This window comes from Pyrenophora tritici-repentis, chromosome 2 (genome assembly GCF_003171515.1).
Source record: "Pyrenophora tritici-repentis strain M4 chromosome 2, whole genome shotgun sequence".
Taxonomy (NCBI): Eukaryota; Fungi; Ascomycota; class Dothideomycetes; order Pleosporales; family Pleosporaceae; genus Pyrenophora; species Pyrenophora tritici-repentis.
The window spans coordinates 1906688-1921422 of record NC_089391.1 but is presented as its reverse complement, the minus strand read 5'-3'; the positions used below and the strand labels follow the sequence as shown (position 1 = coordinate 1921422).

Genomic DNA, 14735 nt, shown 5'->3' with positions numbered 1-14735 from the left:
TCTTTTATTTTCTCTTTTCCTTGCATAGTGAATAGTCTCTCAGGAGAGTTTCAGCTAGGGCGCCAATGGCGACGCTGTGGACCGTGGGGAGTTGACATGTGGATAGACGTCGGACGTACAAACCCACTTACAACGATGACGTCATTACGAGAAAGCCTCTGTCGCGAATGAAAAGGAGCAACTTGCGAAATTTGGAAAATGTAAATTGTAATGTGATGTAGTGTCGTATTAAGTCTTATTACATTCGTTGAAAATAAGTATAAACGCTGCATGCCATCGTAGACGTGTACTGTTGGTATCAAGATCCTGCCTGCTCATCCTGACATCGGCATCAAGCCACAATGTCTTCACCATCAACATAGTATACATGATCCAAAACTAGAATTCATCTCAGCAAATCAGTCCTAGTCTTTCAGACAACGCTGGCGTCTGATCGTGTGTTCCAAGACCTGTCCGAGTTCCAAGATTTGTCGGAGTACTCCTTGTAGGCCTCCTAAACCTGGCTCATGGAGGGAGCGCCACGACGGACACCACCACGGAGGTTGGCGCCGCTACCGCGTCCGTTCATGATGTTGACAAGGAGGGTGGCGACGAATGCAGCCCATCCAAACCACAGGAAGGCAGTGGTAGCCTGGGCTTGGCGGCAGTTCTGCTCCGTGTCACGTGAGCTGTTGAGAACGCTGTTGGAGTGTGTGTACGCCTGTGGTATGTTAGATGATGTATTCAGGACGTAGCTTGTGATCAATGACTTACCGAGTTGGAGCAGCTGTGCGCACCAATGTATGAGGGTAGCGCAACGGCGGCGCAGAAACCGAAGATGACGCTCAACGCATCCAGGGTGATGTCAACAATGGCGATGCTGAACTTGTCGATGAATGAGGTAGGTAGGAAGTACAGTAGCGTAAGGAGCCACCATACACCGACGAATAGGGAGTAGTTGATGATTGAGTGCACTCCCGCGTTGGCGCGAGCAATATTGCTACCCATCAACGCAGTGACGATAACAGCACAGAACAGCTAATTCTGTCAATGCATGTCCATATCCGATCATCGATTGTAACATACCTGCCAGGCGCGCAGGCCCATTGACAGTCCTCGTGATACCATTTTGATGTTGAGTGTGGGGAAGGATGTGGTGTGAGGTGATGGTCTGATCGTATGAACAAAGACTTGCAGCTAACCAAGCGTCAGGGCTTTCTGTGCTATGGAGAAGGATGTGGAGAGTGGCTGAAGATTGATGATCTGCTGAAGAGATGCGTCGGTGCTGCAGAAATTATAGGCAGTCAGCAAAGGGCCAGCAGCGTCATACATGCCCATACGTCACCAGGGTCCAATCGTCCCACCCTTTCCGGAACCATCGGTACATACCTCACTATTGGCGCCGATCAGGGAAAATTCGGTGTTTTGGAGGTGCGATGGATTGCTGGTCAAGTTTGCATGAATTTGTGAAGCAATCTTCGCCCCCGAGACTTATGGCAGAGGATATATAGTATTTCTTTATCAGTTGTTACGCGGCTGTGTGCTTCGTTGCTGCGCAACAACAATGATGATGCAAGTCGGCGCAGGCATCTTTCCGGCAACGCCGCTTAGGCCCCAAAGACGCCTCTCGCATGCGCGTGAATGCGCCGACCTAAGCATTTCTCCGAGGGAGCTACAGCGTTTTTTCTACGTAACCGTTTATGCTATGACATCTGCTGTGCTTCCAGACCACAATCATGGCGCAAAAACGCTGTCTTGACGACATGCTCGAATTTGCCCCTCCCATGGTTCAAAGTGCGACCCTCCCCCAGATCGACAGGATCGTCATCGTTGCCGACCTAGGGCGCGTGCGCGCACGGAATCACATCACCCCATCAGCCATGGCCGGCATCCGTCTGGTGATGCGAACTGCGAACTGACCCTGTTTGCAAATCACGAGCTGTGGTCGAGCCATTCACAATTGCACGTATCGCGCGCGTATCCGACACTGTCGGCACGGCAATGCCCCGTGCAGACGGACGCATGTAAACAAAAACCGGGCGGACAAACAACCCCAAAAACAATTATCCCCAAACAGCAGGCTGGAACCAAAGGCACCGAAAACTTTGTTTGGAGACTTTTGAATAGCTTGGATTTTGTTTCATCCACCGTCGTGAAACGGAGCGCATCTGTCTCCCCATGTGGCCGCCGTTGCGTTTCCATGTTCGCGTCTTCTCGCACATGCAAACAGACATGTGACATGTTGCAAACTTAACCTCAAGCGAACCATCTAGCTGAATCCTGAGGTACCAATGTTCGTTTAGCAAATCATCCCGAGTCCCGACCGTATTTTGTTGTCGACCCTGCCGGACGCACCAGGATTATTGAGGCAATTAATCTGAATGCATTATATTTCTCAGTCTACATATGAATGTCCAGCCCGTATCTGTATTGCAAAGACAAGAGTCTCAGTCTAGGCGACTTTTAAAGGCGGGTCGTCCAGATACCCATCGCTGCTGATGGCAGGAGGGTATCAAGGACTGAATTAATCTTCGACAATCTCCATACAGCTCTGACAAGCAGTGCTGCTAACATCTCCTCATACCATTGAATAGGCTTTGAGAAGGTGGTCTGATGTCGGCTCAACCTCCTTGGGCAAGGATTGAGTATGCAATGCGGGTTGATACCACAAGTAGGCAGACTCGAGCCCGTGCACAGATGGCGGTTTGGGTTTCCTCTAGCTATGACCATTGAGCGTATAAGCACGCTCGAGTGTGTACTGTCATGTCTAGGGCGTAAGCGCTGTTAATCGAGTCACATAGAGCCAGAACAGGTGCTGTTGGCTGCCGGATGAGTTCTTAGTAAAAAAAGAAGACACGGGAGACACTGCGGAAGTGTTGATGTGGGCCTTCGGTTACTAGAAGAGACAAGGTTAATAATACGGAGGTAGTAAAATGAGTTAAACTATGAGAGAAGAGCGAGATGATGAAGACACAGGAGGCACCATAGTAGGATTGGCGGTCATCAGGCACCTGTATAAAGCACGGCCATGGCATCGAAGGAGTGGGTCGGTAAAAGTCTTCGAGGACAGGATTGAGGAGGTGCTACAGTCAAAGTGTTTGTGGTGGCGAATCACAAGCTGGTTTGCGCAAGCATTTGAAGGCGTAGCGCCGGGCTTGGTAGCGGTATTGCTGAGTGCAGTGGATGTGTTCCTAAAGTTCTCCTGTTGACCGTAGAGGATGCCAGAGGAAAAGGAAGACGCTGAAGGCAAAGGGGATGGTTCAGAAGCTTCTGTTGCCCAATGTCGTGGTGGTATTGAGAAGCTACAGAGGAAGCTGGAGATGTTTTGAGCTGGATTTGGTGTGCGGACTTCCGTGGGTGGTCGAGGTGCTAGAAGCAACTGTTGGCAGAATGCAGCAAAAGTCCAGTAGCTCAGGGCAGGCTTAGGGAGAATGCAAACGCCCCAGAGTGCATTCACGAGGCACAGGCCTTGCTACTTGCATTCATGGCAACCCGTGTGCTTAGGTGAATGCTAATGACAACGGACGTACTCCCTGCGTGGCTTCAATGTTTTCCTACTTTACCTGCCTCGTTTTCCACGGGTTCGTCCTCCTTGATTAGACAACGGTCTAGTCTCCCTTTATTGTCTCTACATTAAGGGTAAAGGCAGGGTAATGTATATGCCCCTGGAAGCGCATGACCTGTAATGTTGGGCCAGATCCTTGAGCGCTGGGTACGTCGTTTGCTAATTGCGCTCGAGTGGCGAAGAAGATCACTCCACACACGAGCCTCGACATCGCGACTACAGCCAATACAGGCCTTGCCTTCTTCTCTAGGAGGGCGCAACTTGTACTCTTTTACTCTTGTTCTGCCTCGTTCGGGCAGGCTGTTCCGATGTTTGGCAACTCGCACCCTGGACGTCCACGGCACCAACCCCGCCAATGACTATCCAATATCTCGATCAACTGTTGAACATAACACTCCTGCGATGACGCTGACGACGCCGACGCCGATAACTCCGACCGCACGATGCTTTACACATGCCCCTTCCTGCTCTATGCCAGACTGGTAGGACACCAAGACTGCGGAGACTCTCCGGAAGATCTCAACATACCCCGCGACGACTATGCATCCTCTTCCTCATACTAGGGCCAAGCGCTGTGACAGTGTGGAGTACAATCCCACAACAAATCCTACCGACAACCTTGATAGCTGACCGAGCGACACAGAGGCACTAGAAATCTTCTTGGCAATCATCCGAGTGACATTGCACATGCGGAAGGTCCGCGGAAGAGAGCGGCAATAAACTGGAGGAGACCTGACCTGTTCGACAGCGGGCTACTAGACCAAGACACCGACACATCCATGTCCTGGGTACTGGGTGTAGTCGCGAAAACGCCGCAAACCTCAAGTTGTGGCTACGAATGAAAATCTGGCAGCCACAGGATAATAAGGGTCGTCTCAATCGCACGGTCCTAGCGTACGGCGTCGTACGGGAACGTGTCGCAAACACCTATCAGGTAGATCCGTACAAGCATACGAGGCTCCAGAAGCCGAGGGATGTTGTCTTGGTCGGCATCCGGGCCAGACCATCGGTAGTATGCTTGGTCTTGCCGTCGGGCAGCCACGAATCGGACCGGGGCCTGTAAGCTGCATCCAAACGGAAATGTCCATCGTCGACTGCGATCACTCACAGTTGATTCATCTGCCGGTTCTGCCTAGAAGGATGGTATTCCTCAACACGTTCCAGGGTCCCCTGGAATCATGATGGAAATGCTGTTCTGTCAGAAATAACAGGGGTTAGGCCATGTTGATTGATAGGACGAATCGCGGAAGTCCCCGGCCATCTGAAAATGATCACCGGGCAAGACCTTCCAAGCCGTCGGCATCGTTGACGGGAACTACTCTCGGACTCCTCGGAGCTTGGCTGGCTTAATCGACAATGCTATGCAGGGAAATGCGGGGTTGGAGCGTTGCTCGCAGCTAATATGCAGAGCCGTAAAAGAGGAGGATACTGTTCAACAACATGCTGTGCTTGGTGTGCCGAGCACCAGCGCGAAACACATCGTACCACCCTGTCATCTGCAGGAAATAAACAGTTCACGGCCTCTTCAGGACGTCTCCGCGGCATGGTACGCGGCTAGCTCCAGGAACGCTTGCTGTGCAGCCATGAATTGATGAGTATATCAAGTCGAGGGCGAATAGGCTTGTCCAGAAGCTGTCCAGAGATGCCCATACGATCACCGGTGTGAGCGGGGTATGCCGCAAGCACGTCAAGTGGCTAAGAGCTTGGTATCCGGGTCTAGGATGTCGTCTCGAGAGCGCGTGACATGGTTGCACTCTAGGGCTGAAGCTGTCTGTGGCTCTGCCGGTTCAAGACGCAACGACCTGGCAAAGATGCAGTGTGACGAATGGCGCTTGGAGCGAAGTAGAGTGGTGTGCAGCAAGCTTAGAGGGTTGAAAGAGATGGAATGGATGTCTTCCGAAGGGCCCAAGCGAGTCCAGACGAAAGAAATGAGGGGTTCTTTGACAGGCCCCTGAACATGCAGCCCAGTGCATCGTCGATCAGCAGCCGAGGGATAGAGGATAGACTTTGTCGAGAGCTGGTGAGAAGCGGGTGTCGTCGAAGAGTAGTTACAAGATGACAGGGGAAATGATTCGAGGAGCCGGGCCTGTCCGGCGAGCTTCGCTACCCCCCAACAGCCCAGCAATTTGCAAGGTGTTCGCCTGAAGCATGCACGACTAGCCACAGTCGGCCTGGACGTCTCCGCATTTCCTGCGCAACGACCCTTCAGAAGCCCCTGATCCTTGGCCAGCCGTGTGAGGTGCAGAAGCCTCAAAGGCATTGGATGTCTGCCTGTCTCTCTACTGGAAGGCCTCCATCTGTTCGTCCTCGTGGAATGACTGACTTGACACGACGTCTTTGATCCTGCCCTGCTGGCTTCCGCCCTTTTGAACGCCTCTTGATTGTCGCGCTTGTGCTGACCGTGTCTCCTGATCTGACAAGGCGCGCGGAACCCTGGCTGTCCTTTTGCCGCGTCTCGCTCCCAGCGTTTCGAACGCGATCGCCAAGGCGAAACTCCGCTGCTGTCGGTCTGGCCACTGTGGACGCCGTCCTCCTTGTCCATATCTTTCATCCTCTGTCGTCTGGGGCATTGGACGACATGTACTTGCTCTAGCATAACTCGTCCATCCTCCAAATACTTGTCCTTGATCTGCGGGCAGCCCTGGGTTTAGCAGCGTGGCGCTTCCCCACTCTCTTAGGACGCGGAGCCCTCTCGCCGATCCTAGGCTTGTGTAAGCTCATGCGACGACTGATGCCATAGCGTATCTGTCCGTGTTCGATATATTCGAGGAGAAAGACTAGGGATAGACTGGTTCAAGAGTTTGGCGCTTGGTTTGCGTACGTTTTGAGGTATGTGTCCGCTGAAACGCCATCAACGTATCCGCACACCTGGCATCCCATCACAGCGCCTTATAGCTTACATCTGCTGCTAGTTATCTTCCGATTCGGTTTATTATAGAGTCATTGTGGGATAGAGCTTGCCCGGTAGGTGTGTCCCTTTGCCCCAGCATGTCCGGCCTCATGGAGCTCGTCACTGTCACCGTCATCGTCCTGTGGGCGTTGGGCTTCGGGCTTCCTTTTCCTGCGTCGCAGCATGGCGCATGTCTGCAGAAAGACACACGACTGACACTGTCCAACAGGATATACTGCCCGTTCTTCTGATAGATCTGCTTTGGGCATCGAGCTCCACGTCGCGTAATTTTCTAGACAAAATCCAGTTATTTTAGGTAAGCAAGCTCATTCTTTTCTTCTTGTTGCTCTTGTAGCCTCCCTCTCAGTCGCTCTTTCCTCTGCGGCTTGAACATGTGCTATCCCTTGGCGTGGAAACTTCAGCCGAAAATGCCTTGGCGTGCTGGTGTGGAGAGTGCCAGAGCATGTTGAAGCGGCGCTGGTGGGGGTGAGGCTGCAGCGAAGCAGGTCAACACCAGAGACATCAAGGTCCGCATACCTTGCTAGACGTATCAGAGCATCCTGCCTACCTCAAGCGAGCATTTTCATCATGCTCTAAACCATAGCATCTCTTGCATCGAGGTTGGGGCGTGCTCGGATTCGTGTGTGCATCGTCGGCAGGCAGCTATCCTCTGGGAGAAGAGACAGAACAACGCAGGTTTTCTTACTTGTTGCTTCTTTCTGCAGAACTCGCAGCCATCTCTGGTGCCCTATATTCATTGCTAAGACCCTGTTTAACAGTAATCTCTAAAGCCGCCATCCGTGCTGAGTGCTCCTGCCCCAGTATCGACGGTCTTTCCTCCAGCGCTTCAAGCCGGCTACCGAATCGAGCCACTTGATTGTGACAGCTCAGCGTGGACCTTGAACCCCCGCTTTTGGCATAGTCCCCTCCCTCTTCCTTCTATACCATTTACCACTACTTTCTCAATCATCCTCACTCTTACGCTCTTCAAGACCCCCATCATCCGCTTCTGCTTCTTCAGATCCTCTTAAACCTCCTAGGCGTCCTGTCGTCAAGAGGTGGTCCTGAAACCAGCAACCAGGAAGCACCTGCCTTCGCAACAACCTACTATCTTTTTCCCCATCCAGCTAGTACTACACATATACCAGCAAGGAACCCATACCGATACTGTGTCATATCTCTTTCGTCCATCTGCTTTGGGAAGACAGCATCCACTGTTGTCATCGACTTGCATTGTTGCAGGCATACATCTCCTCAAAAGGGGTAGGTACGTCTTCTCACCAGCTCACCTTTGAATGAGCCAACACCCCCTATTCTTTCCCAAAACCACGCATCTCTTTCGATGCAAAACATCACGAATGTTTCCTTTCATGCATGTTATCGAACTAACATAAACTCCCAGAACAACAAATTTTACTTTAGAAGCTTGTGCCGAGCTGCTATTGACATAATCACACCAGCTACTCCACCCTAGCCCGCCGAATACACATCTCGCAAGCAAACGAGCCTACGCTCTGGCCTAATCCATATCTCTGAGATCTACGCTTCAGGTATGTAGCAAACACGCGGCATGAATCTTCACGCCCAATTATGCCACGATCCTCAACACCCAACACATGGCATGACTCCCATCATCACGTAAATGCCTGGCAAACGTCAAGGCACCCACTTGTTGCACGCTATTCGGGCACGCCGACCCCGCACATGCCTTTACCATTGATGTTTGCCCGTCTCTTTACCGCTCTCACCTTCCATGCCCCACTCTTTACCGCCACTTTCTTAGAATGTCTGTGCCAAAAGCTAATGCGTTTACCTCAACAGGTGAAGGCGACTTCTAGACACACCGTCCACCTAGACATTACATCATTCTACATACCCTGGTACAGGGTCCAACTGTACACCGTGAACCAGAGACATTTTCCCTGTGAAGACGGCGTGCAGGTAGACGTGCACTCATTCTTTACCAATTCATAGACTAGAGGTACGTTGCACCTGCTTCGTGCCTATGCAAGTGATGGCTGACGTCTGCAAGACAGCACAAAGCAAGATGAGTTCCAGCTACAAAGGAGGTCTCGCTGTAGGCGGCTCGGTGCTCGACAAATCGAAGCTCCAGCTGCGACGTCCCACCCCTGATAGTGATGTCTTGGCATCCAGCGACGATGACCGCGAGCACGTGGCACCGGTCGTTCGCCCAGCCCCTGGTATGTATCCTGCTGCCCGTCGCCCCTCTTCAGGCTGGCTCCAGGATATCCAACCCAATCGGAAATTCTCTTTGCCATCAGTGTCGTTTGCTGGATCACAGCCGACCACGCCATCACTCGAGCTGCCCCAACAGTCTAGGCCTAGCACTTCCGCATTTCCGTGGAACACTCCGTCGTTCACCACGAGTACAAATAGCCGCCTAAAAGAGGTCGCTCCCTCTCCCACTTCTGCATACGCTCCCGCAGACAAGTCTCTTCCATCCCCAACCACTCTTGAAGCAGACGACGGTATCGGTTTCTTGCTCAATCAACAAGCCCCAAATCCTTTCAGGAAAGCTGTTCGATCCCAGTCTTATAGCATAGGACAAGGCGACATTGAGCATAGCCCAGTGAGTCGCTTCTCCCGCCAAACACCCAGTTCCAATCTTCGACACCGTCCTTCCAAACCAAGCCTTCTTGGTGAGCCTGCAGTCGGCCTCTCTCAATTGCGCGAAGACGAAGCAGACGAGATCGAGTCGTCCAACGGTTCGGAACACGGAGTACGTCTGCCTGCCGGGTACTGGGAGCGCGAGCAAAAACAAGCTCTACTCAAGCAAGCCGCCATGGAGAACGCGCGTGCTCGCAACCGTGCGACATCGACCGGCTCTCCCGTGTCGCAGTTGCAGCAGCAGCAGCAGCGTCGCAAGACTACTGCCGGCCTGCGAGGCACTTCGTACAACAACACCCCAGAGTACGCTATCGAGGAGCTCGATGATAGTGAGTCATCCTTGACCCGCCACGCCCCCGGCCTCACTCGTCGCTTCAGTGAGCACGTCTCTATCCTCAACCGCGACCACGAGGTTGAGATCATCGACAGCCCCCAGAAGCCTCAGTGGACCACTGGTAATATCTCTCCAGCTGAGGTGGACCTCAGCCGTCGCCATTCAGTTGCCCATTACCCTAGCTATAACCTCCCGATGCAGCAATCCACCCTGAGCAACACTCAAGAGGAGGATGAGGAGTACATGTCTCCTCGTCAAACCACTCCTGCGGTCGACGACCCAGAGGATTTCGATCCCGCCGCCTACTTCACTGGCTACGGTCCTGCATCTCGAGCAATCAACTCATCAGCCATCTCCGCAGCCCACCCTGACCCCGTCGTGCCCAACACTGCAATGTCGGCGGCCAACCCTTACGCTGTGCCCCACCTCATCAACCGTCAAAATCGACGCCTCTTCATCGTCACCTTCAAGTGCTCTCGCGCAGACATCTATTACATCTACGAGGGTACTGGTCTGGAAGTGCGCCGTGGTGATCTTGTCATCGTCGAAGGTGACCGTGGGGTTGATCTCGGTCAAGTCACACACTCTGATCTTACCATGGAGGATGCCAAGCGTTTTAAGAACGAGGCCAACGACGAGCACTTCCGATGGCTTGTCATGTTCTCGCAGTACTCCCTGGCCGGCACCCAGAACGACTCGGGTATGCTTGGTGCCCTTGCGCGTGCCAACGGCTTCCCCAACCCCATGAGCCGGACCGTCTCTGGCCAACAGGATACGGAAGTCTTCAAGCCCAAGATGATCAAGCGTCTTGCCCAGGCACATGAGATCTCCGGTTTGCGCGAGAAGGAAGGTGGCGAGGCCAAAGCAAAGCGTCTCGGTGCTCAGAAGGCGGCTGATCACAAGCTACCCATGGAGATCTTGGATGCCGAGTATCAGGCGTAAGTTCAATCGTGTCCACTGTCTAGGACTCTGCTAACGCACTTCAGTGATTACCATAAGCTCACCTACTTCTACTACGCCGAGTCCTATGTCAACTTCAACGAGCTCGTCACCGACCTCTTCAAACAGTACAAGGTCCGCATTTGGATGTCAGCCGTCAACCCCGCGTCAGTTGTTAACCCAGCCGGCATGTCGCAAATTCCGCCACCTTCTGCCATCGGCCCTGGCGCGATCCTGACTTCCAACACCAACGGCCCTCTAGCTGTCGGACCTGGCTTCGGCTCTAGCAACACTCGCGGCAACCAGCAGTATCGTAAGTTTCCAGTTCTCTTCATACACGTCCCTATACTAACCATCAAGCAGCTCAAGGACGCAACCACGGTGCTTATGGAAACTATGACGACGCATTCCATGCCTTCTCCCACCAGATCCCAGCATATCCGAGCCAGCCTTCGTACGGTATGCAACCCTGGGCCCACAGTCAGCAGATGTCGCCCCATGTTTACCGTGGCTACTACCCGAACGTTACCGCGAGCGGTAGTCCCATGAACTATGGCGGCGCCGCCTATTACCCATCGTCGACCTACTCTTCGTCCTATGGTGGAGGATATGGTCCTACTACCTCTACGGCTAGTTATGCTGCCCCGCGCAACTATACTTCTGGTGCTGGCTCGTCCTTCTCTCCTTACACTACGGCTGCACAGTCAAGTTACACTCCTGGTGGTTATCAAGGTGCGACCGGCTCCGGTGCCTATGCTGGTGGCCAAACCGCTACCGCTCCTCAGCACCAGTCTGGCTTGGACCCGGCCTTAGTCAACGCTATGCAGAACATGTCATTCAACCACTAGTAGGGGTTGATAGACCTACTGCATGCTGAGTTCTCTTTGAGGTTGGGGTTTATCACTTACTGGTTAGCATTCTACGGCCTTTGATAGTATGCGGCTTTTCTTTTTCATGGAAGGCATTATGGTCTAACGGTCTCTCTTCATTCTGCTTCATTATTTCGGTTTGGTGATTTAGGGTATCTTTCGGTGACAACGGCGGCCTTGCGAGGCAAGCTGTTTTCTTTTCCTTTGGCGTTGTGCTTCACTTTCTTTTACAAAATTTCCTAATCATGAGTATATTCATCATTCCATAGTAGGTGTTCTGCGATATGGGCCCTTCTGGCAGAAATAAGAAAGCTTCGGCACCAATTTACTGTCTTTATGCTATCTTGTGATGCGAATGTATATGCCATGAGGGTGTATAACCACCCTACAATGTAAGGTAGATAGACGTCGGAAGCCTCCTGGCTCTAGCTTTCACCCCTTTGGTATAAGGGTATCAGTAGCGTGAAGACCTTCTCGGTCTACTTTGATGTGTGTAGATGAAAGAGTCAAAGTAACACGTAGGTCCTCAGGCTTAGGTCGCACCTTCCTCATCCGGGACATATCTTCTCACTTCACCCACTCAACCTCAGCAAACAAACTATCTCAAGCATGGCGCAACGCCGTGATCAAATCAAGGACGATGACCATGAGATACAGCTGTTCCACGCGACGATATGGGGCGACCAGAAAAGGCTCAAAGGGCTACTTGCTCAGCGGATGCTTGAAGCGTAGGTTTTACACTAGCAAAATGGATTCATCTTGAAACTCGCTTATAGTAACGATAGTAGGAATGTAGAAGACCAGCATCGCGAGACGCTTGCATCCACGATCGTCGAAGCCCTCCAAACATCGAACCGGCTCGTTCAAGGCGAGGCACCAACTTTCAGGGGCACACACATTGCAGGCAACGCAGTCTACACTGCCACCGCGAACATGCTAGCAGCATCAGAAGACCTGATTGGCGAATACGAAAGGCTAGATGGCATAATGAGAGAGTTGCGGGATGAGCACGCAGATGCACACACGAGCACTTGGAAGAGGGACGTCGAAGTCACTGACAAGCAGCCGAGGATACATGCGAGGGCTGCATTGAGAAGTGTCAGGAATTTTCTTGCAGCAGCAGATGAAGATGGTAAACACGAAGTGGGGGACAAAGACGAAGATGTGGCGATGGAAGGACTGAAGCCGATCAAGCGGAGTTATGAGCTGTTGAAGAGTCGAGAGTATGCGGATGGTCAAGGGGATACCGATGGATAAGGGCATATATAATCGTTGAAAAGTACACAGCTGTTATGCGAGATCCTCATTAGCATGTTTGACATGTCTACATCTCTCCAGATGAGCTGTGTGACCTGTAGCGAAGAAGGACTGAGATGCATTGCAGGCCTGGGTCATAGGCGTGACACCAGTTCTAAATAAATGTCTCACGACTGAGTCTTCTTCTCAAATTTCCCTCGATCAACGTTTAAGAGTTTTCACGCACGAATAGTGTTGTTGCCGTTCCAAGCTCCTCAAGCTCAGTTTGCGCGAAGCCAGGTCGGGCTAGCGCTAGCGCATGGCACAGACCCGCCCACACAGCATGCGAAATATCGGCATTGTCTTTTCGCACTCCCTTCCGACACGACAGCGTCAACAACTACTAACCAACAGTCAAGGTACGTCTCCAAGATAGCATTCAATCCCGAAGGATCAGCTACTGACACTCAGCCAGATGGGTGCCCTCAAGTGTAAGCGCACATGGAATACCGGAAATCCACGCTCGCAGCTAATCCGCCGCAGACGTCGAGGAACTTCAGAAGAAGAAGCAGTCGGACATGATGCGCTTTCTGATGCGCGTTCGCGTATGTATAGACAATCGAGCTGAACAATGAACTCCGCTAACAGACAACAGTGCTGGGAGGTATGATCTACAATTCCTGAGACTCACGTCTCAATTGGTGTACTCGTTGAACTTTGCTGAGAGTGCATCGATAGCTTCGCCAACTTAAGGTCATCCACCGCGCCAGCCGCCCCTCGCGCCCCGACAAGGCCCGCCGTCTTGGATACAAGGCCAAGCAGGGTTACGTTATCTACCGCATTCGCGTCCGCCGTGGAGGTCGCAAGAGGCAGGCTCCCAAGTAAGTACAAGCACTATCTTCAAGTTGAGACACGGCTAACATTACGTCCAGGGGCGCCACCTACGGTACGCTTGACGCAGCAGTATTGCTTTCTACAGAGACTGATAGACAATAGGCAAGCCCACCAACCAGGGTATCAACCAGCTCAAGTACCAGCGCTCGCTCAAGTCGACCGCTGAGGAGCGTATCGGCCGCCGCTGCGCCAACCTCCGCGTCCTCAACTCCTACTGGATCAACCAGGACTCGACTTACAAGTACTACGAGGTCATCTGCGTCGACCCCCAGCACAAGGCCATCCGCCGCGATCCTCGCATCAACTGGATCGTCAAGCCCGTCCACAAGCACCGCGAGAGCCGTGGTCTCACCGCCACCGGCAAGAAGAGCCGTGGTCTTGGTCGTGGACACAAGTTCAACAACACCACCGCCGGCAGGAGGAAGACCTGGAAGAGGCACAACACCCTCTCTCTCTGGCGTTACCGTTAAACCTTCTCAGCATCTCGCTTGCTTGGTGGGACGTCTGGTCGATTGTTTCAAGCGTATGGGCTGGCGTGAATGGAAACGGGTGTCCTGGGCTATGTAGCTTCCGAACAGCTTGAAGGCTGCCAGGACTTTCAAAATTAAATACCATGGATTCATGATCTTCACGAAAGATAACACATGGACACATCTTCTGCTGTCGTGAAGTGCGTGATGACGGAGCCTTGTGACGTTGCATTGAAAGCGTGGTGAAAACTCAGCAACATCAAACTCACAGCTGTCAAAGGGCATAAGGCGTGCATGTACTGCTTCGCTGGCCTTAGCCAAGACGGGATAGATTGGTTTCGACCAAGATAGCTGGCTGGCACACCGGTAAGACGGCCGCACCGTCGACGTCAGACGGGTGCAGAGCCGGGCAGTGCGCCCACGTGCTTTTGAAAATTAGGCTGAGGGCATATGTTGTTTGTTCCTGAAATTCCAGGCTCTCTACAAGCGTAGGCAAACGCATTGTCCTAGATTGTTTTGGTGGAGAGCCTAGGCTGGGGTGTAGCGTAGGTCCACCAAGGCGTTGCTGTAGGCCCCTCCTAGCCAAAACAACTCAGCCCAACCCATAACACCTGCAGCGTCGCCGCCAGCGCAACAAGCGACCGAAAGCTCCAATAATCGCCGAGAGTAGGCACACTCGCTCTATAATACTGACGACATGCGGCTGACGATCTGATTGTTCCAGATTCTGCTCCTTCTGTCGTTCCGATCTCAATACACAATGTTCCGACGTTCACGCGCGTGGTCAACCATCATCTGAGCACTGCCCTGCGACCAGGCGAGGCGGCGAAAGGAAAACCCCTCCAGGCTGCGCCGTGACTACAGCTGCCTACAGGAGTAGACTTTCTCCACTTCGCAACCTTTTGACTACCTTTCCAACCCAACTCCCACG

The 14735-nt window shown here is 52.6% G+C and overlaps 5 protein-coding genes across 5 annotated transcripts; 4 read left to right on the top strand and 1 right to left on the bottom strand.

Moving 5' to 3' along the window:
- Positions 1 to 493: 493 nt before the first annotated feature.
- PtrM4_061960 (MARVEL domain containing protein) lies at positions 494 to 1107 on the bottom strand (the record flags this gene model as incomplete). The annotated part of the gene is made up of 3 exons (XM_001932931.2): positions 494 to 700; positions 754 to 1017; positions 1066 to 1107. 3 exons carry the CDS (start codon positions 1105 to 1107, stop codon positions 494 to 496), a joined length of 513 nt encoding a protein of 170 aa, XP_001932966.1.
- A 608-nt stretch (positions 1108 to 1715) lies between these two features.
- On the top strand, positions 1716 to 1898 carry PtrM4_061950 (uncharacterized protein; the record flags this gene model as incomplete). The annotated part of the gene is made up of 1 exon (XM_001932930.1): positions 1716 to 1898. One exon carries the CDS (start codon positions 1716 to 1718, stop codon positions 1896 to 1898), a length of 183 nt encoding a protein of 60 aa, XP_001932965.1.
- Positions 1899 to 8481: 6583 nt separating this feature from the next.
- PtrM4_061940 (PSP1 protein) lies at positions 8482 to 11183 on the top strand (the record flags this gene model as incomplete). The annotated part of the gene is made up of 4 exons (XM_066105571.1): positions 8482 to 9262; positions 9341 to 10334; positions 10383 to 10648; positions 10699 to 11183. The coding sequence occupies 4 exons, from the start codon at positions 8482 to 8484 to the stop codon at positions 11181 to 11183; spliced, it is 2526 nt and encodes an 841-aa protein (XP_065964198.1).
- Positions 11184 to 11813: 630 nt separating this feature from the next.
- Positions 11814 to 12461, top strand: PtrM4_061930 (uncharacterized protein; the record flags this gene model as incomplete). Its single annotated transcript, XM_066105570.1, has 2 exons — positions 11814 to 11932; positions 11990 to 12461. The coding sequence occupies 2 exons, from the start codon at positions 11814 to 11816 to the stop codon at positions 12459 to 12461; spliced, it is 591 nt and encodes a 196-aa protein (XP_065964197.1).
- A 454-nt stretch (positions 12462 to 12915) lies between these two features.
- Positions 12916 to 13804, top strand: PtrM4_061920 (RPL15A, Ribosomal protein L15E; the record flags this gene model as incomplete). Its single annotated transcript, XM_066105569.1, has 6 exons — positions 12916 to 12931; positions 12984 to 13045; positions 13096 to 13104; positions 13179 to 13321; positions 13373 to 13386; positions 13437 to 13804. 6 exons carry the CDS (start codon positions 12916 to 12918, stop codon positions 13802 to 13804), a joined length of 612 nt encoding a protein of 203 aa, XP_065964196.1.
- Between the last annotated feature and the right edge of the window lie 931 nt (positions 13805 to 14735).